Source organism: Anopheles moucheti, chromosome 3 (assembly GCF_943734755.1).
Source record: "Anopheles moucheti chromosome 3, idAnoMoucSN_F20_07, whole genome shotgun sequence".
Lineage (NCBI taxonomy): Eukaryota > Metazoa > Arthropoda > Insecta > Diptera > Culicidae > Anopheles > Anopheles moucheti.
Genome location: NC_069141.1, coordinates 23,904,729 through 23,929,969, shown reverse-complemented (window position 1 = coordinate 23,929,969; position 25,241 = coordinate 23,904,729). Strand labels below are relative to the sequence as shown.

General features: G+C 42.4%; 4 protein-coding genes across 6 annotated transcripts in view; 2 read left to right on the top strand and 2 right to left on the bottom strand.

Moving 5' to 3' along the window:
* The first annotated feature begins 223 nt into the window (after window positions 1-223).
* LOC128300878 (S-adenosylmethionine decarboxylase proenzyme) lies at window positions 224-13,548 on the top strand. Of its 2 annotated transcripts, XM_053037107.1 has the most exons (8): window positions 224-615; window positions 745-1,007; window positions 5,308-5,394; window positions 7,815-8,325; window positions 8,399-8,491; window positions 8,628-8,648; window positions 9,499-9,654; window positions 9,736-13,548. In XM_053037107.1, exons 2-8 carry the CDS (start codon window positions 859-861, stop codon window positions 9,871-9,873), a joined length of 1,155 nt encoding a protein of 384 aa, XP_052893067.1. In that variant the 5' UTR covers window positions 224-615; window positions 745-858; the 3' UTR covers window positions 9,874-13,548. The 2 variants fall into 2 exon arrangements, with proteins under 2 accessions (XP_052893067.1, XP_052893068.1); XM_053037108.1 differs by lacking the exon at window positions 8,628-8,648.
* On the bottom strand, window positions 13,507-14,404 carry LOC128300879 (uncharacterized). The gene is made up of 2 exons (XM_053037109.1): window positions 13,977-14,404; window positions 13,507-13,917 (listed from the first exon to the last, which is right to left on the bottom strand). The coding sequence occupies exons 1-2, from the start codon at window positions 14,331-14,333 to the stop codon at window positions 13,606-13,608; spliced, it is 669 nt and encodes a 222-aa protein (XP_052893069.1). The 5' UTR covers window positions 14,334-14,404; the 3' UTR covers window positions 13,507-13,605.
* A 2,412-nt stretch (window positions 14,405-16,816) lies between these two features.
* LOC128301222 (6-phosphofructo-2-kinase/fructose-2,6-bisphosphatase-like) overlaps window positions 16,817-25,241 on the top strand; it is a 62,129-nt gene continuing 53,704 nt past the window's right edge. For both annotated transcript variants that reach the window (XM_053037595.1, XM_053037594.1), the window contains exon 1: window positions 16,817-17,631. In XM_053037595.1, coding sequence (XP_052893555.1) covers window positions 17,526-17,631 — 106 coding nt within the window. In that variant the 5' untranslated portion in view covers window positions 16,817-17,525. The remainder of the gene's footprint in view (window positions 17,632-25,241) is intronic.
* Window positions 22,639-25,241, bottom strand: part of LOC128301223 (alpha-N-acetylgalactosaminidase) — a 44,966-nt gene continuing 42,363 nt past the window's right edge. The window contains exons 3-7 of the mRNA XM_053037596.1: window positions 24,598-25,042; window positions 24,352-24,513; window positions 24,092-24,289; window positions 23,837-24,001; window positions 22,639-23,766 (exon numbers count right to left, since the gene is read on the bottom strand). Coding sequence (XP_052893556.1) covers window positions 23,608-23,766; window positions 23,837-24,001; window positions 24,092-24,289; window positions 24,352-24,513; window positions 24,598-25,042 — 1,129 coding nt within the window. The 3' untranslated portion in view covers window positions 22,639-23,607. The remainder of the gene's footprint in view (window positions 23,767-23,836; window positions 24,002-24,091; window positions 24,290-24,351; window positions 24,514-24,597; window positions 25,043-25,241) is intronic.

Sequence of the window (25,241 nt, the reverse complement as noted above, 5' to 3'; positions counted from 1 at the left end):
AGTCACGAGGAGTACGCGCTGTGCGCTATCTTTCTGACGGCTCGCTACAGCAGCGCATTTTGCGAGCTGTGTGGCTGCCCTTTAAAATCGGTTCACATGCGTACAGCAGACCCTTTCACGCACACCAGCGCACCTGTATGCCGCGTTTTGCGTTCATGCATGGTCGGGGAGTCTGCTCGCATCGGTCGCCTCGTCAGTCTTCGTTTTTCGCGTGCGTTGAAAAGACTCGCCCCCAGACGTTCTCTCTCTCGCGGCTAAGATCGATTTTTCTTAGCAGAATTAAGAAATCAAGTGCAAGGAAAAAAGGGCAGTGTAGTGGTTCCTATTTTCCTTTCTCCCTTTTTGTGCTGAAAGTGCATCTTTTCAGTTACCTTTTTTGCAATCCCCAATTTTTCGTTTGCACACACGGTTTCGTTCGACTTTGCGAGCGCATCGAACGTGGTCGGATTCTTCTAGATCGAAAACGAGCAAAGTAGTCGGTTTTTTTTGTGTGTGTCGAAGTTCAATTTTAAATATCCCAAAGCATTCCATCTCTCGTGGCTCGCGCCAGATGGGCTCGTAAAGTTTTGGGCTTGAAACACTGCTGAAAGCCTCCTTGCGGCATCCCCGGAAACGGTAAGAAAGTTAAACGATATTAATCCATTCGAGGCCACGCGTGACGTGTTGCAAAAAAAAAACAGACGTCGAGGAAGGATCCGGGAAGGAACAACGGGCACTTACTTATTCGGAGTTACCCACCTGCAGGACAATTATCCTACGAAAGGAAAGCGTACGCGTCGTCGAATACGAGCGGCAGGTGAATTCACCATCAAGCGAAAAGGTGTTGTACTACAGACGTAAGAAGGCGCAGGCAGCAGCATGGCGGAGTCGGAGGATTTAAGTAGTGGCAGTAGTAATAGCAGTAGTAGGGAGGATATGCACTTTTTCGAAGGTGTGGAAAAGCTATTGGAGATCTGGTTCGAACCGAACCCAGCGAACAAGAGTGCCGATCTGCGGAAAATACCCAGGTAAGAAAAAAGTAGAAATAGCAACAAACTTCTTCACTTGGCAATCACTCTCTCTCTCTCTCCCCTTCTCGGACACTTGTCGGTTAACCCATTCGAATTGCAATTTCTTTTGTGTACGGATCCATTTTCAAAAATCAGCTGAAACTACGGGCCAACCCTTAACAGACGTGTGTGTGTGTGAGTGTTGTGTGCGCAAGTGTAGGTTTCTGTGCACGCGTGTGTGTGTTTTTTCACGGGACGACCCGGCTGGCTCTGCTTATATGTGTGCGTGTATAGCTACATAGTATGCGGCTTGCGGAACATATGAAATGTGACCGTGCTGTTGTGTGCGTGTGCCGTATTCTATTGCGCTTATTGTTAAACCTTTCCGAAGGGGAAAAGCGGTATCGATGTGCGCAAATTTACACCCCACCCTTACACTACCTTTGCCTTGTACCTCGCGATCGTTTTTTGTGTGTGGGAAAAACTAAAAAAACCGGGTTCTTTGCACCGTTCCGGATGCACTTGTCGATTTGGCGCGTAGAGAAAACTTTCCTTTGTTCATATTAATCTCTGCATATCATATCGCCACTACCTTGTTCATGCAATCTCGGAAAAAGAACGAAAAGCAGAAGTGATAAAAGAAAATTTCTGCCGAATGTTCTACGCGCTTTTTTGTGTTCAAAATTGACAGTTCTCAGCTGTCAGACATAGGAAGAGTTGTGGAGAGTTACAGCGTGAGAAAGGAAAATTATGTAATATTAATGGTAGCGAATGTGAATTCATTGTTTTTGATAGCTTCCTTAAGCATATCACTTAAACGTTAATATCAAACAAAAAGTTACCAAAACAGTTTCTACCGATGTGATACGACATAATTACACAGAGTTTTTTCAGCTTACCTTGAAAATTTACCGGCTTCTCCGTCAAGTTTTGCGCGTGTGTGAGACAAGGACCAATCGTAGTTACTTTGAATCCAAAGCGCTTTCCCTTTCTTTCCGCCCTTTTTCGATGAGTACAGGTGCACATTCGGTGCTTGGTGCAGGACGCGTGTACCGGTGGGAAACGTGGTTGTACCGAAAGTTCGTTGTCAAGGATTTTTTTTTTGCAAGCGCACAGGATGATCAGTTCGCTTGACAGTACCTGACTGTGTTTTCTGCTTCCACTACACACACACACCCTCTCTATCTTTCTGTTTCCAAGGCCTCCTGGTTTTTTAGCAAGATGACAAATCAGCACATCAGCGACAATTTGAGCCAAGTTCATCAACATGTTATGTTGCGGCATTGCGAGCTATTTATAAACGATGTCTCAGAAATCTGCCAATAATTTTGCATTAATGGGCTAAAGTAAAAGTAATATTCCAGACCAGCGGGGTGAGAAAATTTTGGCACCAACTGCCACATTTGCCGAACTGCACCCCTCGGGTGTATGCGAGCACGTGCCGGAATCGTTTTAGTGTGCGTGACGGTCCGGTTCGAGGTTCGATGCCAAGTTTGGGATACAGTGAACATCGGAATGCTTCTTTTCTGTGTGGCCTTTCCTTCACCCCATCTGTATCAACAATCACGCGTTTGTCTCGTGATAAAAATGAAGAATACAATTTATGTGGATGCCTTTCGGTATCTCTGATGTAGCGTCTTCATAGTATATTCTTAATTCCGTGCTATAAGTAGTATTCCCTTCATAATTGCTTTATATTGCAGCCCTTAAATAGCTGTGATAAGATTGAACGAGGCTGGTGGCGATTCCGGAATTAAATCAAAACTTCACATGTGACTTATCAATCCTTTTGTAGATTATTTGCGATTGACATGATGAATGACTGTGAGACGCCATCGTAGACGTAGGTTTTCAATTGTAGCATTAGTCACACTAATAAACGACGCAATCAGAGCACTTGTATTTGATGAAACCCAATTAAGCAATTATGTTTTACTTCGAGTTTCACATTCTATCGATCCATAATGTAAAAAAATCGACAAATATCACGCGTGGAATGTTCCAGAACATTTTCAAAACAAGTCACGCACACTTTCATCGCTATGACATTGCTGCACAGTCGGCAAAGGCGTGTCGTATACGGAAAATCGGACATTCATTACGCATACGCGGATAATTTCCCTTACAGAAACGCATACATCTAGGTTGGTCACTTCCCCTTCCTGTGGGGAAGATAGGCATCAGCTCACAAGGGTTGATATTTTGTCAGCCGGTTGCTTTGACTCTGGAATAAATCACTTGAAGTCCACTCAACTCATCACGAGATGAGTAATGTACGCTGGCTTTAAAGAACCTCTCCTCTGAAATATTATCTTGCTATTGCACGGTTAGTTTACGTGGTTTAGTTCAATGGTTGGAAACAACCGTCCTGTGATGCCGTTTTTGCGTAACTTGATAAGCCCCTGACCCATGGGGGTGCCCTTTATTGCCAGCGTGTTCCCGTTCTGCTACCGATGCATGACACCGACGATCACACTACGCTATTCCCGATCCTAGTGTAACGTACCACTAATGTCCAACTGCTTCAGCACAGACAGAAAGGGTCATCATTCATGGGCCTCTGTGCGCGATAAGCAGCGAGCAGTAGATAGAGCGGCGAAATCTCGGCAGCACTATCAACCACGTGGCGTTGATCGACGCTGTACGCGTTGCGTTTGTAGATGTGCTGGGTTCGTTTTGTTTTACCGGCATCATGATGCGTGGCTGCTACATTTTCCCCCACCTTAAGCGAGGTAATACGCAAACGGCATGACGCATTGACGCGCGCAAGAGTGCGTTCCAGCATCAAGGTTGCGTTTGTAGTAGTTATGTACGCCGGTTCAGAAATCATATGTTTTTATGGCATTCGATGTCCACCCTTATGCCGAACGGGGATGGTAAACAGTCGCGATCGAAAGATCGCATTGCATGGACGCTCATCTGGTTGGAATTACTTCGATCAAATGCGCAAATAATGACGCCGTAGCTAAATGTTGTTGCGCTGTCCGATGATCGACAAGAACCTGGGGATTACATCGTAACGTGGATCGTAGAATCAGCAGATAGTGTTCGAATATTACTGGTGGAGGGTTATTTGCAATAGAACAATACTTTTCAAAACTTCATCCTGTAAGAAAATCATTACAATGATGTAAAAAACCTATAGAATTGGCTAGTCACGCAAATGGGCTGGGCGGCTATGCTAGCAAAATTAAACTTAGTGACGAAATTCTTAATTAGTAGGAATTATGGTCTAGACCTTGGGTTTTAAGGCACAAAATTCCATGTCATAAACCGATTAATTATATTTTTCTGCAATATCTTCGAATTATAAACATGAATTTCATGTTACAAAACCCAAAATCCGTCCCCGATATTCAAGAATCTTTGGAAATTTAAGAATCATTGGAGATTTTTAAACATTTTGAGGGGTTGTCTATAGAGATATTTAGTAATTCATGATGTTCAATGTACCAAGAATACACTACTATTGTAACCTTCACCAGTTGGTCTATGTGTATACGAGGCCAAGTTTTAATCGTGATTCCGTGCTAGCGCCTAATTACACTTGCCTGAAGTACGCCCCAATCTAATTTTATGTTGAAAATAGTAACTACATTCATTGTGACATTGTAACCAGTAGGAACGTATTACTTTGCAAATGCCCGAGTCACAACATTGAGAAAATCAATTTTATTTTGTTTTTATGTGGCTTTGTACAAAACTCTCCATCGTGCACAATGAACAGAATGTGCCGATGAAAGGGGTTTTGGTCGTGCTCCAGCGACACAAGCTGTGCCATGGTGAAGCGAATAACAATGAGTAGTATTGATGCAAGTATGTATAAAATAGCGTAATATGGGTTTTTTTTTAAACGAGAGCATAGTTCTTTTTAGAAAGCATGCGGTTTTAAATCGATTACAATGCAGTTTTGTATTGTGAGCGCATATGCATACAGACGATAACAAAACGGGCCCCACCCCATAAGCACAATGTTCATTAAATTCTGCCACACACCGCTTACACCGGTTTCTGTCCGTAAATAGATCCATCATTTGCACCTTCGTTCGCGCAAAAAGCCCTTTCGACCTTGGACAGGTGTTGTACACATGATTCGGTTTCGGTAGGCATCGCGGAACATTCCAGCCTTACGTAATCGATTTTCCTGACCAACCTTTCCCATGCGAGGTTTTTCCGGCTTGCTTTTTCCACACCGGCCCGGGGTTCACCGGCAGTATAATGCGCTCTTTTCATCCCTCTCGTTTCATTACAAATTTTCATCTTACCTGTGCAGTATTCGTGCTAAATTTGATTCAATTTCCTTCCCTCCAAATTACAGACCGATGTGGGATGCACTGCTGAAAACCGTACGATGCGAAATCATCAGCTTCACCAGAAACGACCAGATCGATGCTTACGTGCTGAGGTAAGAGGTTCCAGCTACATACGATCCACCTAGCATGTATGCTCCTTACATAGAATCTGTTCAGACAGGTGGTTCATTTTAGCTGCGTTTGGTCGTGAATCGTGGGTTTATGATACCCAACCTCACATATATGTATATAGGCAGCAGGAAAAGGATGTGCAGTGGATGAACATTAGTTGTACGGGTTTGTCGGACCGAATGATGCTTTGTTTTCCGCCTTAGAAGCGCCACACGGTTGTCTGCAGCCTTAATACCATAATGCTAACCCCCATGGCAGTCATATTTGAAGCGAAATGAGCCTTTTTTATGGATGAATGGTTGTACCCTTTTGTTGCAATACCTTTTTTCCTCTTTTGATACAACAATAAAGCTAAGAGTAAAGGAGTCTCTGAGGAGAGGTATTTCAAATATTTATCTTAACATTACATAACAAATTTACATCCATGGAATGTACGGAATGTTTTTGGACTGATATGAATCAAATGAACAAAGTCATAGAATATTAATGTTTCTTGTTTGCTGTTTGATTTTTCCCTGTTTGTGCTCGTACACAACCATCCACCATCGTTGTACACCAACGCTTTATTTACTTTTAAAAATATACGCTCACACTTGCGTACAAAGTATATCGTTATAAACTTGCATAATAAGCCAAGTTTAAAATTGGTTTCTCAGGAAAAAAAGAAGGCACCAACCATGTGATGGTCAATGTACACATTCGTACTTAACGCGACTGATGCTACCAAAGCGCTAGAGATTGTTGACAGCAACATTTGTTTGCTTAGGTTTTTTAGACGCAGCCGGTTGTATTACCGAGTTTGTTAATAAGCCGAATAAAAATATCTTTCTGAACCTGCCTTCCTGTCCCTAATCCGCCTCGTTCAAAACAGCATTATATTGCGTTTGCTTCATCTTTCGTTTGGCGCCCAGAACAGCTGTGTTTTTGTTTTAATTTTGCGACAACTCTTTTTCCCCCTGTGCTCTGTTTCAATTTTCTGTTGAGATTGAGCTTTTTGATTTTGAGTATTTGCAACGCTTCCGAAAGGAAAACTTATTTATATCCACTTGTGGTTATTTTGGTTTTATATGCTGAGTACGGTGTACGGTTTGTTCCATTTGTTGGTGTGTGCGCAATGAAGTTCGCGTCACGAATTTATACATCACGTCAGGGAAACAGATGCCTGAGCTAGTTAACAGCGATATATTTGGGAACTGAACGTTGGGATTGTGCAAAACGGTTCAATGACAGAGGAACGCCAGCGCATGGTCAACAATTTGACAATTTGCTTTCGAACAAGGGGGCGAAAATGCCGGCTAGCTGTTAGACTGGGCATAGGAATTGTGCAGGTTCACGCTCTTGACCTTACCGCAGGCGGAAATAAATTGTATCGTCATGACGGCCAACGACCTGTCCTGCTGCAGCTATTTGCCAATTATTCCATTAAATAATCCTGCCTGATTACTTGCTGTTAGCCGTGCGTAAAAGCCAGAATTGGGAGAAAGAAATCCCAAAACAGTGCCTCCATCACGTCAATCCTGTAGCGACCTTGTAGGTCTTTCTCAAACTTCAATCAAACCAGTGATAATGCTACTATTTAAGACAGTTGTAGCTCCTTCAAGCACGCATGCCTCATAAATCATTCATTTATAATTCGGACATTCTCTAATGAACCTGATGAAGTAATCGACCTCTTATCTTTGCAATTAGAAAACAAGGAAATAAAACAAGTCAACTCATTTTTGCCACGACCCTCTTGAAGTGCTCGAAAGTATACTTTTATGGATTTTTCCTTCTTCTTGAATTGCCGTTTGGTATTAATCAAATGTTTGCCAGAATAAAGACACTTTCCATTTGCCCAGGAATTGGCATCCTCATAATGTCTAAAGAGATAAGACGATGGCCACGCTCCAAATGTCAAGGATTTTTGTGATAATAGGCGTTCGAGAGTGTACACAGTCGCTCCTAATCTTTTGCTTTGTCTTGTCTGTCACAGTTTATGGTTAAACCAACGATCCCTGACGTTAACTGTCCGATTATGGACGCTGCGAGCAATTCACAGATTGCCATTGATCCATCTGGAACGATGGGGAAGCACTTTACCCGGGTCGTGAACTCTCCTCCTTGAGTACGTAGAGATGTAACTAGCCGATCCGTATTTGTTGATATGATCGGCAGTCTAGAAGCCACGATTGGATTTGCTAGCGTAATATATTATGCAATTGGTGATTGGGGCTCTATCGCATAGGGGTTGGTGTAGTTTGTTTGTGCTTACCTTTCTACGCGAGCCATTTTACAACCCCGTGAAAGTATCTTCGGCGGGCTTTAGACAAATTTCTTGAAGATTTCTCAAGCGTTTGGTTTAGTTTATTGGTGGATAATAATAATAAATATCGGTTGTAATCTATACGCTTCATTACAGTGAAAGCAGCATGTTTGTGTCCAAGCGTCGTTGGATTCTAAAGACATGCGGTACCACCACGCCGTTGCAGTGCTTCGAACCGTTGCTGCGCCTGGCAGCGGAAATTGCCGGTTACACCGAGATCGAGGATCTGTTCTATTCGCGCAAGAACTACAAACGTCCGGAGCTGCAGGTGTCACCGCATCGTGGCTTTGACGAGGAGGTCGCCTTTCTCGACTCGTTCTTTGATGATGGGCGCGCCTACAGTTTGGGTGCGATCAATCGCGATTGCTGGCATCTCTACACGCTGAGCCGCGGGGGAGGGGGCTCCAAAATTCTTAAACGCAACAACCATCTCCATCAGCTGATGGAGCAACACCATTCGGAGCAGCAGCATGAAGCGCAGCTTATTGAAGCGTCAATGCAGCCCGATCCGGATCAAACGATCGAGATCTTGATGACGGATCTAGACCCGAACGTGATGGCCATCTTCACCAAGGATGTCTGCACAACAGCCAAAGAGGCTACCCAGGTTGGTGTTGTGTTGCGCAATTTGTAATTAGACATAATGAGTTGGTTTTTGGTATCTCCTTGTCATTTTTCAGAAATCGGGAATTCATCGTCTTCTGCCGGGCATGGTTATCGATGATTATCTCTTTGATCCGTGTGGCTACTCCATGAACGGCATCTCGAAGAATGTAAGTAAAATGTTCATGTACTATTCTATTTGTAATATTTATAAAACTGTGACTTTATCTATTTCTGTCTTTGCGTTTCTTCCAATAATGATCACGTGGATATGTGGATTTAATTCACGACACTACACGTTATTAGTGTGGCAAGAAATACAAAGAGGTAATGTTAGTTACTTTTATGAAAAATAGTGTCATTGTTTAAGTGCAGATTTTATTTCTGTGCATAGAATGTTAGCACAGAGTAGCATGAGTTATTCTAAATCGATATATTCATAAAACATAAACATTTCCCTCAAAGTTAATTGGTTCGAGCTAGTGTTGGTTGATTCAGATTTATGAATCTATATGAATCTTTGACCTGAATGAACGAATCTGAATCAGAACCCTGTAAACTTCATGAATCTGCCAAGTTTTGCTGGCACGTCACGTATCTCCCATCGCTCATCAGTTCGTGCCTGCTTATCATTCAGCTTTTCACCTCCAAGGTTTATGATTCCCCATTGCTCTGGAGATTTAAGAATCATTTGAAAGTCGATTCCAAATTTGAATGACTCCTACCTAAAGATTCTTAAGAATAACTCTTCTTAAAAGATTACTTTAATGCAACACTAGTTCGATCTATTCCTTTGTAATACATTTTGTTTGATTTTAACCAACAATCTTTTTTATTTTGTTAACACGAGTCTGTAATGAACTGTGTTTGATTAATAATTTTGGCTTGTTATTGAAAATGTTGAATGAGTTCTTTCGTAAATCCGATCATTGGCGGCTAATTGCTACGCAGAGTTTGAAAGAACAATTTTGCCAAGAGTAATTATTCAAGCACATCATTGTTTTACGATTATGTTATCCAAATTAATAATAACAGTTAACCATAATTGTGGATTGCATTAAGACATTCGAAGTTTTTAACCTGTTTTTATTTCGTTTCCATTAAATAGCGGATTTGAGTTGGCTGTCTGTTCCATTTTGCTTATCCTGAAAATCGTTTCATTTTTCTGTTCTTCCAGGGATGTTACATGACCATCCACATTACGCCGGAACGTGAGTTTTCGTACGTCAGCTTCGAGAGCAATGTCGCATCATCGGATTACGGCGAGCTGATCAAACGCGTCATCCGCACGTTCCAGCCGGGTAAATTCATCGTAACCGTGTTTGCGAACAAGGTACGTACGATCACGTAGAGTTGTATGCCGGTATGACACACGCTAGAAACCGTTGTATTTTATTCTCAACTCTTTTTGCAGACGTCGATTGCAGCGAATGCTAACCGCGAGATCGAACATCTGGGCATCATAGATCAGTGGAAGCGTCGCGACATTCAATACTCGCGCTTCGCCAGCTATGACCTTACGTACGCCCAATACTGCAAATACCCTAGCTGAGGTTTACCGTGCCTAGCTCCACCGGCAGGGGCTAACATTCCTTCCCCCGTATCCTTTTCCGTCCTTCCCCCATCGGCTGATGCGTTCTCTGACGATGGTCCTACTGTTCCCGCTCCTCTACCCTCTACAACTTCCGCACCAACTCGTCCCGTAAAGCGCAATCTTTTGCATTTCCAAAACAACATCTCCACTACAACGTCACAGCATCCGCTACCGATTGGATTCGTAAAGCTGATCTTTGGTATCTTTTCCGCGCTTACATCGTTCGGTGCAGGCAGTGATACCATTAAAAAGCCGTACCCGGCTCCCGGTAAAGCTGAGAAACGCGCTGGAAAATGTTTCAAGCATCAGCTAAACAAAGAGCTGAAACCACAAGATGAATTCCAGTCAATTCCCGATCGTCTCTACTCGTATCTGGATCCGTACCGTGCGCTCGGAAATAAACCATCTCAGTCGGCACATTGGAAGAAACAACCGGAATTGGTATCGCCCATGTTTACCGAGCCGCAGCTCCAGCATGAAATAGCCACCGCTACACCGGATTGCAACGAGTTACAATTTTACGGACAGCTGAAGAAGCTACTCGACCTTCCGGTCCTGTTTGCGATCTGCTTCGTGCAGCTTATATCGTACGTGCTCGTGCTGAACATCGAGGAATGTTCCCCGCTGGTTCTGTTTTCCTGGTGGCGCAACAAGATATCCTGAAATTGACTAGCCGTCGTTGCTCGCCGCAGCCTTCAGTTCTGATTACAACCGCCACCATCAACACCATCACCACCAGGATCATCGACATCTTTGCGATACGTTTGTTATGTTGAATGTTATTATTATGTTGATAATAATACGGTAGCAGCAGTACAAGCAGCAACCCGATCCGGATGGAATGCCGAACGCCGTCAGCAACTGCAGGTTGTGGGGCGGCAAACATGCCAAACGCTCGCCTGCCATTGGTCGCGAGCTAATCTTTGTGCGTTAGGTTCCATTGCTAACGAACGGCAAATTAGGGCATCTTTGTTTCGTGCGTCTTCTTACTGTAATGAAATGCACAACGTTTCCTCGGTAGATTCTAAGTTTATCTGCATTTCACATGATCGTTCTTACCGCCGTCAGTTTGAGGAAGTGACCAGGAGTGGAAGGATCATGAATCGTTGGTGCGTTGAAAAGTTTGCTTCCCATAAAGGAGACATTTCATTAGACCTCACAGAACATGATAAACCGAACGGACGTCAACATTATGCGCCTTCGTCCCATCGAGAACGTCTTGTATCGAAGCAGTGGCGGAAAAGTCATTTAAAACGGAACGTTATCCAGAACACTTCTAACATTTTTGCACCACCAACAACACCAGAAACAACCACCTTAGTGTTAGAGATAGAAACTTTAGCAGCAGTACTGCGACTCGGTCCACCTTCCGTAGGCATGGTCGATGGACAAGAGCATCCCAGTGCCTACCAGGACCGGGATCAACAAGACAGTCATTCCGTGGTACTTTACTGTGTAACTTTGCTGAATATGGCACGACTTCTTGCACCGGTTCAACCCATTATTTTTGCCTTTCTAATCTCACTCGATCTGTACTCGTAGCAGCGATTGTTAGCCTCTTGCATTCGGAACCTCCCCAGCGGAATGCCGTATGCAAATAGGTAGCATTTATTTTTACCCACTGTTCGGTAGAGGAGAGAGAGAGAGAGAGAAAAAACCGCCTCACTGACGATAGCACAAAGAAGAAAGCATAGAAGACGGTGCGGAAGGATGATGTTTTTTCCCATTTCTATTGGCCACTTCACTCCTTCCCTTGAGCGGAAGAAAATTCAAATGCTTCCTTGGTCAAAAGTTTTCCGCGGTCAATTTTATCCATCCTTTATTTCACCCACCATTCATTCCCTGCCGGGATGCTGTTCGACGATTGATTGGAGGGTATTTTCACTGTTTTATCACTGACACACAGACACAAACACAAATCATCCTTTCTTACCATTTCGATCAAGAGGATTATTATGATGATAGTGAAGCATGAAATATTACACCCAAATATAATACAAATATAGCTCTATAGCACAAGCTATAGACGTTACAAGATTATATAAAGCGCAACACAGTTTGCATAAGTTTAAACTAATCCATTCAAGCAATGGGAGAAAACAAACACACATATTACAATGATTATATGAAACAGAAATAACCGATTTTCGAATAACCAAATCCCTTACGAAGCATTCAAAAGAATCTAACAAGAAAAACTACAAAAACATTAAAAAAAATGCATAAAATGGTTTGTGTTGGACACAGAGCAACAAAAAAAGCGAAATATTTAAATGAGCAAAAAAAACAGGTTTTAAAGTTATTTTAATGCTACGATTCGTAAAGAATCATTTAAACAATCGTAAGCCAGTTTTTCCACGGTACCGTGTGGAACGGAACTGTAGTTTAAGCTGAAGGTAGCTGAAGGTTTTTAACATTTTCTTTGTATGCTTTTAGTAACATATTAGTTTTCTCTCAAAAAACACTGTTGGTGTAATTGATTTTACTTTCACGCACTCTCTACTATTGTTTGCATTAAGTTTATAGTGTAAGAATTGTATCTTTATGTTCTTCAATTATATGTGTAATCAGTTTTTATATTAATTTGATTTGATTATCATTTGATATGTTTCATAAATAAATGGTGTATGAGTTGGGAATTAGTTTTTTTTATGTTTCGTTCACATTGCAGCATTATGTACCGTACCATCATATCTGAGTAACTTTATGAACACGTGGCAAGAGAATACAGCACAATTTCGGTATCTACTAAACACAAGCAATTCGAACTAGAATTCCAAAAACTTAAGATGAAACAACCGTATTTTATTAGCAGAAAGAAAACAGAAGGTTAACGTAGAAAGTATAAATGTATTGTGTAATAATGATAGAATTGAAACCTTTGTATGTCTCCCACGATGGAAACCAGTGAAAGTAAACAGCAGCAACAAATGAAGATAACCGAAAGACTCGAATGATGTGCTAAACTCAATTGGTGTGGATGTTGGTCGAGGGGATGACGGTTCGTAATGGGGAGAAACTGCACCCCCACATAACAAAGAAACTAGTGATGAACTAATGGCAATTTGCATGTGATTGAACAAAAGTTTTAGGATAGAAAAAAAGCGGCGAAGAATGGATGCGGCTTTACTCCTTAGTGCAATGGAATTCAGCTCGAAAGATTAATTGACTAATTTATTTTACTTCCACTCTTCGTTTATACTTCTATTTTAGTGGACAGAGGGTAATGAATGTAAAGTATTCCAATGTTTAAAGTGGAGCAAAGTGGTTTGCTTTATCTTTATTTCCTAATATCAAATCTTCCACTCTAATCTTGCCCCTAAGTGTGTACCTTTGCGTGTAACTAATAATTTATAGAGGTCGAAAGAGAAAGAAAGAAAAAAGCCGAAGAAACATAGAAGAGCTGTGATGAAGATGAATGAGCAAAAAGGGCTAATGTATGTTAGAGAAAAAGCGAGGAACAATTTAAAATGACGGAATGAAAAACAATTCAATCACGCTAATTAAACTTCAAACCAAACGGTAGCACCGCTTAGAGCATCTCCCGCGTTCCAATGCGGAATATGTATTAAAATTACGGTTCAATGATCGTTTCTAGAAACAACAAACATTTCAATAAATGCTCAAATACGACGCATACTCGTCTCGAATGTGCTTAAGAATGTATCGATCGGTCGGAATAAGAAGTGCTCAGTGTTCCTCCATTATCCGCAGCACGTACTCGATATTGTGGAAGTTGTTCCAGGAGTCCCCTGCAGCAACGCGCCCCAAATTTGGTGTCGAAACGTTCGGTACAAAGTCAATCGTAAATCGTGGAATTGGACGCAAGTAATCGCTTAGCGTTGGTTCCGGGTCCTTTTTGTCCTTGAAAAAATACTTTGATTTGGCTGTGGCGGTTGTACGGCTACCGGGAGCGGGCAGTAACACCGTATCGTTCACGTTAACCGGTGCAAGCTTTTTGAACACAGCCTGATCGTACTGATGATTTAGCTGCTTAGTGATCTAAAAGAAGGGTAATAAATGCGTTGAGAATGAAAGACATATTCCTTTAGTATGCTTACCTGTGTATTAACGCGTTTTTTACTGCTGGGTGTCAGCTGGGTCATGTTGGTGATTGGTTGAATTTCCATTTTCTTAACCGTTTCTATCCGCTTGCTTAAACCGAGCATAGTATGTAGTTCTGGTTGCTTGTATTTTGTTGCTTCGGAAGTTGATGGTGCTGCCGTGGCGAATGATGGTGGCTCAATCGATGGCCGGATGAAGCCGGATGAGGCGGGTGGTTTAAGGATCGATTTCAGCGGAGGTGGAAGAACATTCTCGCCGATAGATGATTTCAACACGCTGACGCTTGTACGGGACAGAGGAACGTCCACATTGCAAAGGAAACGCTTCCGATTTCCGTGCTTATGCTTTCCCATTTTAATATCACGCTCGTTGCACTTGTAGGAAATAAAATGGATAGCTGGTGCTCGAGTTGTTTATGTTGTTATTTTTCGTTCTCTCTTTTGACAGACAATCGACATGCCGAGCAATATGTCAAAACGGTAGACTGTTGTAGGGTTCCATTAAGAAAAAAGCGCGCATTTTTGCGACACGCAGTAAAATATTGCTTTACACAGTGCTGCGATGTATTTCAAGTATAAATCAAACAAAAAATCAATTAAAAACAATGCCAAGCACTTAGACAAAGGTTTAGGGCTTGATGATATGAAATTCACGTTTTTGGAATAAAACAGTATAAATGTCCCTTGAGTTCAAAGCCACGTGGGTTGATTTTTGAATGTCTTATCCGACATGCTAACTAAACTAAAGGACACCGTTCAAACTGATAACAGGCTGACCGATGGCGGCCCTACAGGGCTGCCCGATGGCGGCCTGAACGGGCTGCGCGATGGCGGCCTGAACTGGCTGACCAAAGCGACCTGGACGGGTTGCCCAATGGCGGCCTGAACAGGTTACCCGATGGCGGCTTGATCGGGCGGCCGATTTCGACCTGAACGATCTATCATCGCACTATCCTAGGACTATCATAGGACTAGGATCGGACTATAATAGGACAATCATCGGATTATGGTCGGACTGCTCAGGCCGCCATCAGGCAGTCCGTTCAGGACACCTTCGGCAGCCCGTTCAGGCCGCCATAGGGCAACCCATTTTGGTAGGCAGATGGCGGTGGTCGAATGTGAGAAGACCATTTTAGATGTCTTTAGAGGACTATAGCCGAAACTGCCAGTAAGTAGTAATGATATTCGAGGAAATTCTTTCTTTAGGACTAACACAATAGCGCGAATAACCGTGCCCAGGGTGTTTATTTGCAGTTGCACAAAACATCAACACAATTTGCTGTGCATGTGAATCGGTCATGATACTACCGGGACCATCACTATCACGCTTGCACGGAATCACACGGAAAATCCATGGTGTCAGCGCCCATACGATGCCACGCATCGAGCGACCTTCTCTGCGTTTGGACACAAACATACACACGTTGCTCTAATGCTCTTCGGACAGCCTTCACATGCGAATGCGCACAATCCCAATCTAAGCTTGTTTAGTAGCACTGCTATTGCTGACCATTAACGATCCGCGTTCAGCGCGTAAAGAAAAAAGGGAACCCTTCACGTTCTCGCGTCGTCCTCATTGTCGTCTTGCAACACACAACTTTACTCTTTGCAAGGCAGTGCGCGGGAGCAAAGTCGAACATTTCATCTGCCGCTGAACGACATTTTGATTTGTGCGCTCGGTGCGAAGCGGTGTCAAGAATTATTTTTAAATATCCTTCCGCGGCATATACGTCCATCCTATTCGTATAGTAGCAAGCGCGGTGTTTCATCTGTGTGTAGTGATCGTTTTTCACCACCGTACTACTTTTGGGGTGACTTTGTACTATAGTAGGGTGCGTAAACTTTCCAAGAGACGGTTTCATATCTCCAGTAGTGAACAATACTAAGCTGGCGTTTAAGAATCGACTAAAGTCTGGCTCGGAAGCGGCAACCCTATTGGCATTCCATCGTACCCGTCATCACGATTGCTTTGATCTGGGCAAGCTGATCGAGCACACCTCTTCCGATCACTTCACTGAGCAAAGAGTAGTAGAAGCACAAGGTTAGTCTACCTCAAGAGTGCCAGTGTCAAAAGTGCAAGGTTAAGGTCAGTCTTAATATAGCCTTAATCTGTTGTTTCGGAAACAACCGTACGGACCGATGGAATGAACGGAACACATCACCTTGTCTCAGTTCCGTGTTGGTTTGTTTTGTTATTGTGAGCTCAAATCCCCACGATTCGTCGATTCGAATTTGAACGATCCGGACGAGTAGAATCTCCCAGCGTGTTACACCAAACCTGCATGTATACGGGGCGTTATCACCCAAGTTCTGGCCAAGGGAGTGTGATAACAAATAAATTGGCTTCAACGTGAAGTGGAAGCGGTTATTTTACCGGCGCCTGCTACGATTGTAAACATCAAACCTGTTTCGTCGAGATCAAGATCGTCTTCCCATCAAGATCGATTCGACCAACAGAAGCTCTTGGCAGCATCCAGCAGATCTGCGATGCGTTGAAAACATAAAAAACAGTTTAATAACCTTCCCGGCGGTCAACGACAATCGATTATTAATTGCGGAACCGCGTGACAGAACGGGAAAGCTGCGGATTGGCTGTGTTCGAAACAGAGCGCGATTATAAAGCAGCCGTTGTCGAGATTGTGGCCGCGAACCGACAGAGCAAAAAAGAGAAGCTGCAACGATCAGACAAAGCGAGTGCGAACGAGAGACAGTGCTGGCCGACGGGGCGAATGTTTATGCTTTTGCTAGTACACGCAGTGCAAACGTTCGGTGAGTAGTGCGCCTGCCCGTGGTGAGACAACACAACAAGAGAGTGCAACAAGCTGCAGCAGCCCGCGTTAATCGATCAGCCAGGTTGCAATTGCAAGTGCAAAATCGGCAAAGAGTGCTGAGAACATCCACAAAGCGGCGTAGAGCTATAGGGAAAAGCAGTGCATCTTCGAGGAATTGGTTCTTCCGCCTGCGGTGGGAAGAAAAAAGGTCCAAAATAAAACCATTCCACTCTCAGCCCTTTCCTGTGGTTGCTGCGTTCTTCGAAGCCATCTTTGATCCGCATCGGAGCGAGCGCTTTTGTTTTGATTGTCAATTGTGTCAGCTGGTCGAGATAGAAAGAAGCAAAACAAAGCGTGATTTGCAGTGCGTTTAATATCCTTTTGCGAGTGAGTGGACATAATACGGTGTGTGCTAGAGTGTTTCATCCAAACAAACGCACGTCCTTGGCGTCTTGCTATTCAGGCTGTGACTGCATGTGAAGTGTGCGAAACAAACATAGAACAACAACATAAAAAACGACAATCTTGTCGAGCCTTCAACTTGCCCGCTCTCAGTGGAAACTCGAAAGCAGGAAGTAATACCGGCCACGTTCGGGAGACACCGCTCTTCTAGTGCGTTCCTGCACTTGAATCGATACAGCTTTTACGGAAGAACAATCGCCGGAAGTGTTGTTTGTCAAATTTAGTGCGGTTCCGAGACGTGATAAGCCTATCTGTATCACCGTTGTTGATAGTTTCACAGTGAACTGGACACGTCGCGCTCCGTCCTTGCAGCATGGCACCGATTGCGACAACGAACGAGCCCAAAATGGCCCAGGGTGGTGAGGAAACGCTCACGCGCCACGCGGATGCAAATCAACGATACTACACGGCCACCAACCGTAAGTTGTTGTAGTTATAGCGCCTGGGGTTACCCAAGTGGTCACATTAGCACGCGATACGGGTGTAACCAAAATGTCCTTGATTATGCTTGTTTTTCTGAGAAAAGGACCTACGCTATATATCATTGACCTAGTTCCCGCACGAGGGGCTTGTCATGTGCATTTACTACGTATTTTTCCTGTTTCCGAATGATTGTGACAGGCAACAAGGAGGAACTAAAAGTAAAGAAATAATGCTTCTTCGTACTTGCTTCTACTTTTACTTACGCTTGCTCTTGAGACGGTCTTGTTTGAAATGTTGATCGTCAATTTCACTCGGAGATTAGATTATTCTCGGAAGTTGCGATTTACTGACGTTCGTAGGCCGGTTCATTACATCAGCTTTCCCAATCGGGTTGGGGGGTTTTGTTTGCTGGCCGAGAAGAAATTTTCCACTGTTGTGAAAAGGATTTGGACGCATTCACCCGTGACGAAAACGAATCGATTAGAGGTTTTGTTGGAGGATTTAATTATTACAGTTCTTTAGCTAAAAGTCGTTGAAATGAAAACGGAATGTATCTTATGTTATATTGTTGTGATCAGTAATATAAAGACTTTCGTTTTGGATTTCAATCCCGGATTCTGATCATGACAATTTCGGATCCCGAAAATTTCGCATGTTCACACTTGCTTTACCTTCCAATTCCGGAACTTGATCATGAAAGAGCTAGACGCCAGATGAATCTACGCGTCTTTGATCTTTTGAGAGTCGATTCCTGATTTGAATGATTCCTCACTAAAGAGTGATATGAAAGACTCTTCTCAAAAGATTCATTAGGCACAACGCTAATTGCATCCGGATAAACCCGACCGGAGATTGGATTCTGGAATCCCTGTAATAATCTGATTTAGGGATTCCATCTGAGAATCTGACCCGGATCTGATTACCAACAGCAATCTCGTTAAACACACGGGAGATCAAAAATAGCACTTAGTTTTCAAAACATTTCTTCCCCAATCGCAATTTAAAAAACAAAACATATTAACCTGATAGCTTGATTAATCAGACATACTAACAACACAAAAGTAGACAAATTTGTTCAAATCTTCAAACAAATGTTTCGACAAGTCCTTAATATTATTACTAAATACTTACTGGGTAATGTAATGGGATAGCAAATATGTTTGGAAAAATAGTTACAAAAATATTTAACTAACTGATCATATGTTCATCTCTGATCATTGCAAAATTGACTAGCTCGTTTGAGGATCAAGCACGAAGAAGAAAAAAACCCACCCTTCATATGACGTTATTCGAGTTTTTCCCGCAAGATCGAGGTATCACGTTGAGCAAGATCCGTTTTTACGATCAAGTCTCGCTAAGTGATTTGACTGTCTGACCTAATTGAGCTCATAGGACATTAGTAGAGCAATGCGTTGTTTACGTAGTTTCCGGTTTTATTGCGAGCGTGGGTTAATTGGGTTTTAAGGGAGATATCGCGAGATAATAGATTGAGGGTTTCTTGAACAGTACATGCCGCAGTGCGCTGCGATTGCATAGAAATTTATGGGGCTATTTATTGGAAACAAACAACTTTCTGGAGACAATCACTATGTGGAATGTTCGCGAGGTACGCGATGAACTTCCAAAACATTTGGGTCAGAGCGAAACACACCACATGTGCGCGAAAAGGGCAAAATACTTTAATCGGCCAAAATTGAAACTCACCGGACGAGGTCATTTTAATAAACCCGTAGTGTGGTACATCTTATATCATGAACCATGCCCAACATTTGGTCGCCAACCCGTCTAGACATTTCCAGTTGACAGTTTGCCACAAATGTTCGTGACAAGAATGAACCTAGCATCTAGTTAAATATTCAAGGGATGCTCATGTACACATGAGCTAACGTTTGATAAAAACGTTCAAAAAATCGTTTCTCTAGACTAGGATTTCTTAAAGATATTTTTACCACCGATATAAATACAATGTTTTCTATCGCACAGTAAAAGGCGACGCGTTTTGCTTAAAACAAATGCTTACGTCATGTTGGGACACTCCTCCTGCTGCTGACGTTTTTCGTTATTGTTGGACCAGAAAAATTAAACCTCACGGAAAAGTTTATTCTTCCCTCGTTTGCCCTGGTTTGAAGATGCTCTCGTTACAGCTAAATATACATTTATTTGTTCTGCTCTTGCTGAACAACAATTTCTCGCCGCGTCTGATAAGAGTAGGCTCGTACCGGGGCGGATTACCGATAAACTCAACTTTGAAATTCATTCCATTTTATTATATCAATATAGTTTTCGTCAACTACTTTCTTAGAAGTAAAATACGCAGTGAGCGTAAATAATAATCACTTTCAACAATTATCGCACGATCGACAACACAGATCATTTGTGCTTCGTAGAGTAATCGGAGACGAATTAATTCGCAGATAATCAAACCGGTCCCGGGGGGGGCTTGGTTTTGCTGCACGACAACACGAATTGTTGTGTGGTTTATGATGGAAATGTGAGCGACCTGTTGCTAATTGTATTATGAAATACATACGCTCACTTGACGCATGGTCAAAGTAGAAACGAGGGTAGAGATGCTGTTGGATACAAGCCACAACAATATGTGCATTAGGTTAGTGCAAAAGTGATGTGCATGGCTCTTGAGGTAAGAAAAGCATTCTATTTTCTATAACATATTGAGTATAATAATATCTAAACAAGATAGAGTTTAGGTATTTTGGAATTACATTACAAAAATTTGAAATAGTATTGAATTTGAAATATTTTCTGCATCTACTTGAAATGTATTCCAACCCTTTGAGCTTTGCAACAATGTGGCTCATGTCCGTGTAAGAGTCAATCTCCAGCTAGCGGTACAGTTGAATAACTTTTAACGCGTCGTTCGATGATAACACGTTACGAACAAAACACCTGGCCGATATCATAACACCCCATTGGCGAGGGTTTGGCAACTGTTAGAACTCTTTGCTACATCAATTAACGTGCTCTGCCTCCTCACTTAGTACAGGAAGCTTTTATTTGCCTTTACGCTACTAGAACCAATCGGTTCGATTTTGTACAAACAGCAACCAGAAGAGTGATAATTGCGTGTACGTGAAGGTGATAACTGCATCCGGCAAGGGTACAGGTTATGCTTTGTAAATCGTGATTGTGTGATTGGAAAGCTACAGCACAAACAGAAAAACAAATAAAATAAACATATGACGGGTTTTAAAATAGATATGCAAGGTAGGCTAAAGAAGCGATATTGGAAACCAGAGCAAGTATCTGTGCGTAAATGAAATCATACATGATAATAAAAGTAAAGCAACAGCAAGAAAGAAAAGACAAGAAAAATTCACGATTATTGTCACTAATTATCTAGAAAAAAAAAACAAACAAGTAAGAGCAAGAACAAAGTAATGAGTAATGGAAGGAGAGAATAGAAAGAGTAAAAAACAATTCAAAATTAAAGACTAAAAATTCTACTTAAAAGTAAAGAAAAAGGCATCGGAGATAAAAGAAGCGCAAACAATTACAACAAAATTAACACAATAAGCAATAAACTAATTAATAAAGAAAGTTTTGGTATAAAACTACCTCAAGCACAATAATGAGGATGTATTTTGGGATGAGTTTAGAACAGACGTATTGTTGACGCAACACTAACAACCAAGCCTATCAGGGTCAATGCAAGCAAAATTGTCTTATCTTGTAGTAGAAAGAACCACATCGATCCACGCCGGGCGATAGTGAGAGCTTTTTGCAGGCGACATTTGATTGTCGTTGCTGTTTGGTTCTATTTGTGTAGCAAAAGGTACTCAAAGGCTTTCGATGCACGTGTTGGAAACATATGCGCTACCTCTAGAAAAAAAACCCCAACCAAATGCACCGTAGATAAGCATCTGGGAAGCGTCGAGTACGAGCGAATGTAGGCAGTGTTCAATGATCTACAGTTCACATTTCAGTTACTATTGCTACGATCTGGTTATATGCTAGAGTTTGGAATTCAAATCAGATCGCAAGATGGTTCAAATTTAATACAATGCTTGGTATGACAAAAACCGATTTCGTTCGAAGGTGAACGGAGCTTCGCAAACAATCGGTAATGCACGCGTCTTCCGTTCGCCACGAGTTGTTCCTTTCACGAGGAACAATTGCACGACATCAACCACACGGATTGCACTTTGGAACGGAGCGAGAACTCGCACGGCTCGCTCTGGATGCAGTTTCAGCATCCAGCGAGTGTGGGGACGGGTCAGCTGATTAAATAAACATTACTCTCCGTCGCATTACGGTCCCCCGGGCGCAACCGGACCGAGGGTGTGTTTTGCGATGGTAGATGAGTTCAATAGATGGACTTTGGTTGCGTTGCATGCGGGCACGGCCAGTTAACTGCAGCGATCGCGTTACATTACGCCTTGCGAGATATTAAAAAGAACTCGTTCTTGGGCGTTCATTAACTGGCGAGAATGGCGCAGATAAGTTACGTTGGTGTGTTATAGAATTTCTATAAAAATGTTACTTAAATTGTGAGAAAAATAGTAAAATTTCTTGTATTTAGTTCACAACTGATTCGTGCAGTTAGGACGCTCTCTATGATTCAATCGGCTAAAAATATTGTTCTATATTTATATTCATTCATTTCATTTTATATTTCTTCATTCCACTATTCATGAATTTATCGACATTCTTTACCAGATTGCTAAGATGTGTTGAAGGAAGATATACTAAATTATAATTCCTTACCAGAGCATTGAAAACCCACATTCGTTCAATTCATGATATCGTTAGGTGTACAATTTTTTAATGAAATGCCGCAGCGATCTATGTATGTATCTTGCCTGTCTTGTACTGGGTTACTACACTAAAAAATTGACAAATGCATATCGTATTACTACTCTTATAACTTCTTTGTTTGTGAATTTCAATGTTGTGACTTTTATTTCATTTATTTACTTTCTCAAAACATTACACTTTTACATTTTTTTACTTCATTATGAAAGTCCACCATCGTGTAGTTATGTTTCGTATCGATTTTATTCATTTATTTATTATCTCAAATTGATTTAGTCAATAATTGGTTTTGGAAACTATTAAAAAAATAAAAAAAAACAAGGACATCACACACTCACTGCCCCGGGACTGTCCCGTATCATAAATTATACAATGTACAAACCTAACCTTATGCACGTACCAAGATCATACACCACGGAATCGGATGGAAAACCCCACACCAATAGGGATCGGTCTGGGGTTTAGGCAAGGTAGACGAGTAGCCAGCACTTGTAGCCAATCGTTGTGTGGTGGTTTCTTCTATCCCGGAAGGGGAGGGTATAAAAACTTGTTTTGTTTTATCAACCGTTACGTAACGTAATCATATCACTGTGGCGCTTCAACTTCGCCCAAAGAGCACCCGAAAACAGGCCCGTTAGCAAGGAAGCACACGTTTTGTATGAGAGCACCATTTGGTTTTGGCTGCTGGTGGAACGTGTTGGTTTGCAGTGCAAGTATGCAAATGCATTTCTAGCTAGTAAACACTCCAGGCTCCTACGTTAATAGAAAACAGTGCCAGAGGACTACACGTAAAAGCCATATCTCTGTGTGATCTCTATTATCGATTGTTTTCCCTTTTATAGATGTGTGTTGTCAGTTTGTGTGGGTAAAGGAAAATGTAAGTGCTTGCTATTAACTGATTTTTTCCATCAAAACTGGCACATGATTGTTTCTGCTTGCTGCTGCTCGTGATAAACTATCCTTAAAGAATTGTTCCTGTATTTCTTACATCACTAACAAATAGTTCCATGTTTTAATGCACTGAAACATGTTGAAATTTCGCCTGATGAAGGTGTGTATGTGTATGGGTATTGCTACTACAAGGAAGGGTCTAGCTAGTGGCTCCGAATTTCCCGGACATCTTTAGTACGCTGTCAAACGTTACCTACAGCACAGAATGAGGTTCTTTGACCCGCCGATTGAACACCACTGCGAACGGTTTAGTTAGGATAGCGATAGAAGATGGGATTGTACGGTCTCTTGGAGAAACGCTCCGGCTGAACATCGGCCCGCAGTATCACCACGCCTGATGGATTCACCTTTACCTTAATCTTCGTCTGTGGGCTCAGTACTCCGTAGTCGACTTCCTCGTACAGGTCCTAAAACGAAAGGGCGGAACGTTATTATAATGCACCAAAGTGATTTGGTTTGATAAGCGATTTGTCATACCTCAACCCTGTAGCCGGTGGGCGAAATAAGACCCAGCTCGCGTAGGGTCACAGCCACATCCGATGGTGTACCGTCTGTTCGCCGGTTAACAAAGGCGATCGCGTACGAGTAGTACGTCTGGTAGATGGGAGTGATCGGTCGGGACCAGATCTCGATGCCCTTGTGCTGTTGCAGGAGGTGTGGCAATAATAAATAGTGTACCGTTAAAACGTAATGGATTTGTGATGTTGATTTGAGGGAATAGAATTTTCTTACCTTATAAATTCTTCGCCCCTGAATGCCGAGTGGATCTTGATCGACCGCAATGATTTTGCGGTTCTGTAGAATTGCCTTAAACTCTGGCCGGATCGTACGCAGATCAACCGACATCATGAGCGGAGCGGCCATTATAGCCCAGAGCGCCATCTGCGTCTTGGACTGTTCGTAGCTGAGCCCAAAGTTTCCGATAATCAGCTGCAACGGAAAGAAGTTATATAGTGGTATATCTTACATGTAACCGTATAATGAGTCATTACCATGTCCGGATCGTTCCAATGGCCGGGACCAGCATTCGGTATGATCGCATCCTGATTGTTGCCATAATAATCGATAATGCTCTCCAGTGATGCCCAGGAATCTTGAATGTCGTCGTAGTTACGCCACAAATTACAATGCTGAATAATCGACGAGTAGTTGGGCTGCGACAGGATGAACATAAGAAATACATTATTAGAAACTGCTCTAGATGACAATTTTGTTGGCAAATTCTATCGTTAACCCACATTCATGCCTGCATAGATCTGATAAACTGGCCAGCTGCACGAGTAGATCATCGGACGTCCGGTAGCATTCAGATTACGTCCAAATTCCGGATAGCCGTGATCCATGTCAATCGGCAGCGAGTAGCAACCGTCCAGCTTAACGTAGTCCACGTCCCACGACGCAAACTGTGCCGCATCGTTTGCGGAGAATCCGAGAATTCCTGGATATCCGGCACACGTGTAATTTCCGTAGTCTTCGTAGATACCGAACTTAAGACCTTTCGTGTGGACATAGTTTGCCAGTGACTTCATACCACTCGGGAACCGACGTCGATCAGCGACCAGTTCACCACGCGGTCCACGTGATTTCTCCAACCAACAGTCATCGACATTGATGTACTCGTAGCCAACGGCAGCGTATCCTTCGCTCACCACCAGATCGGCCATCGTGCGGAAAAGGTGTTCACTGAAAACAAACGCAAAACAAGATGTGTTACAAATGAAGGATGGATTACAATGCTATATATTAGCAAATTTAATTGATTACACATTACTTATTAATTAATCTATTTGTTTATGCGACCTGTAGAAGGCTACATTATATTGAGCGTAGAGAGGAAGACTCTTGTAATGACCACATTTTGCTTATCTTGAGGGCGATTTCC

Coding starts and splice junctions, on each gene's coding strand:
- LOC128300878 (XM_053037107.1), top strand. CDS start 859: ATGGCGGAGTCGGAGGATTTAAGTAGTGGCAGTAGTAATAGCAGTAGT. Junction 1,008..5,307: donor GATCTGCGGAAAATACCCAG/GTAAGAAAAAAG, acceptor TCCAAATTACAG/ACCGATGTGGGATGCACTGC. Junction 9,655..9,735: donor TAACCGTGTTTGCGAACAAG/GTACGTACGATC, acceptor CTCTTTTTGCAG/ACGTCGATTGCAGCGAATGC.
- LOC128300879 (XM_053037109.1), bottom strand. CDS start 14,333: ATGGGAAAGCATAAGCACGGAAATCGGAAGCGTTTCCTTTGCAATGTG. Junction 13,918..13,976: donor AAAAACGCGTTAATACACAG/GTAAGCATACTA, acceptor CCCTTCTTTTAG/ATCACTAAGCAGCTAAATCA.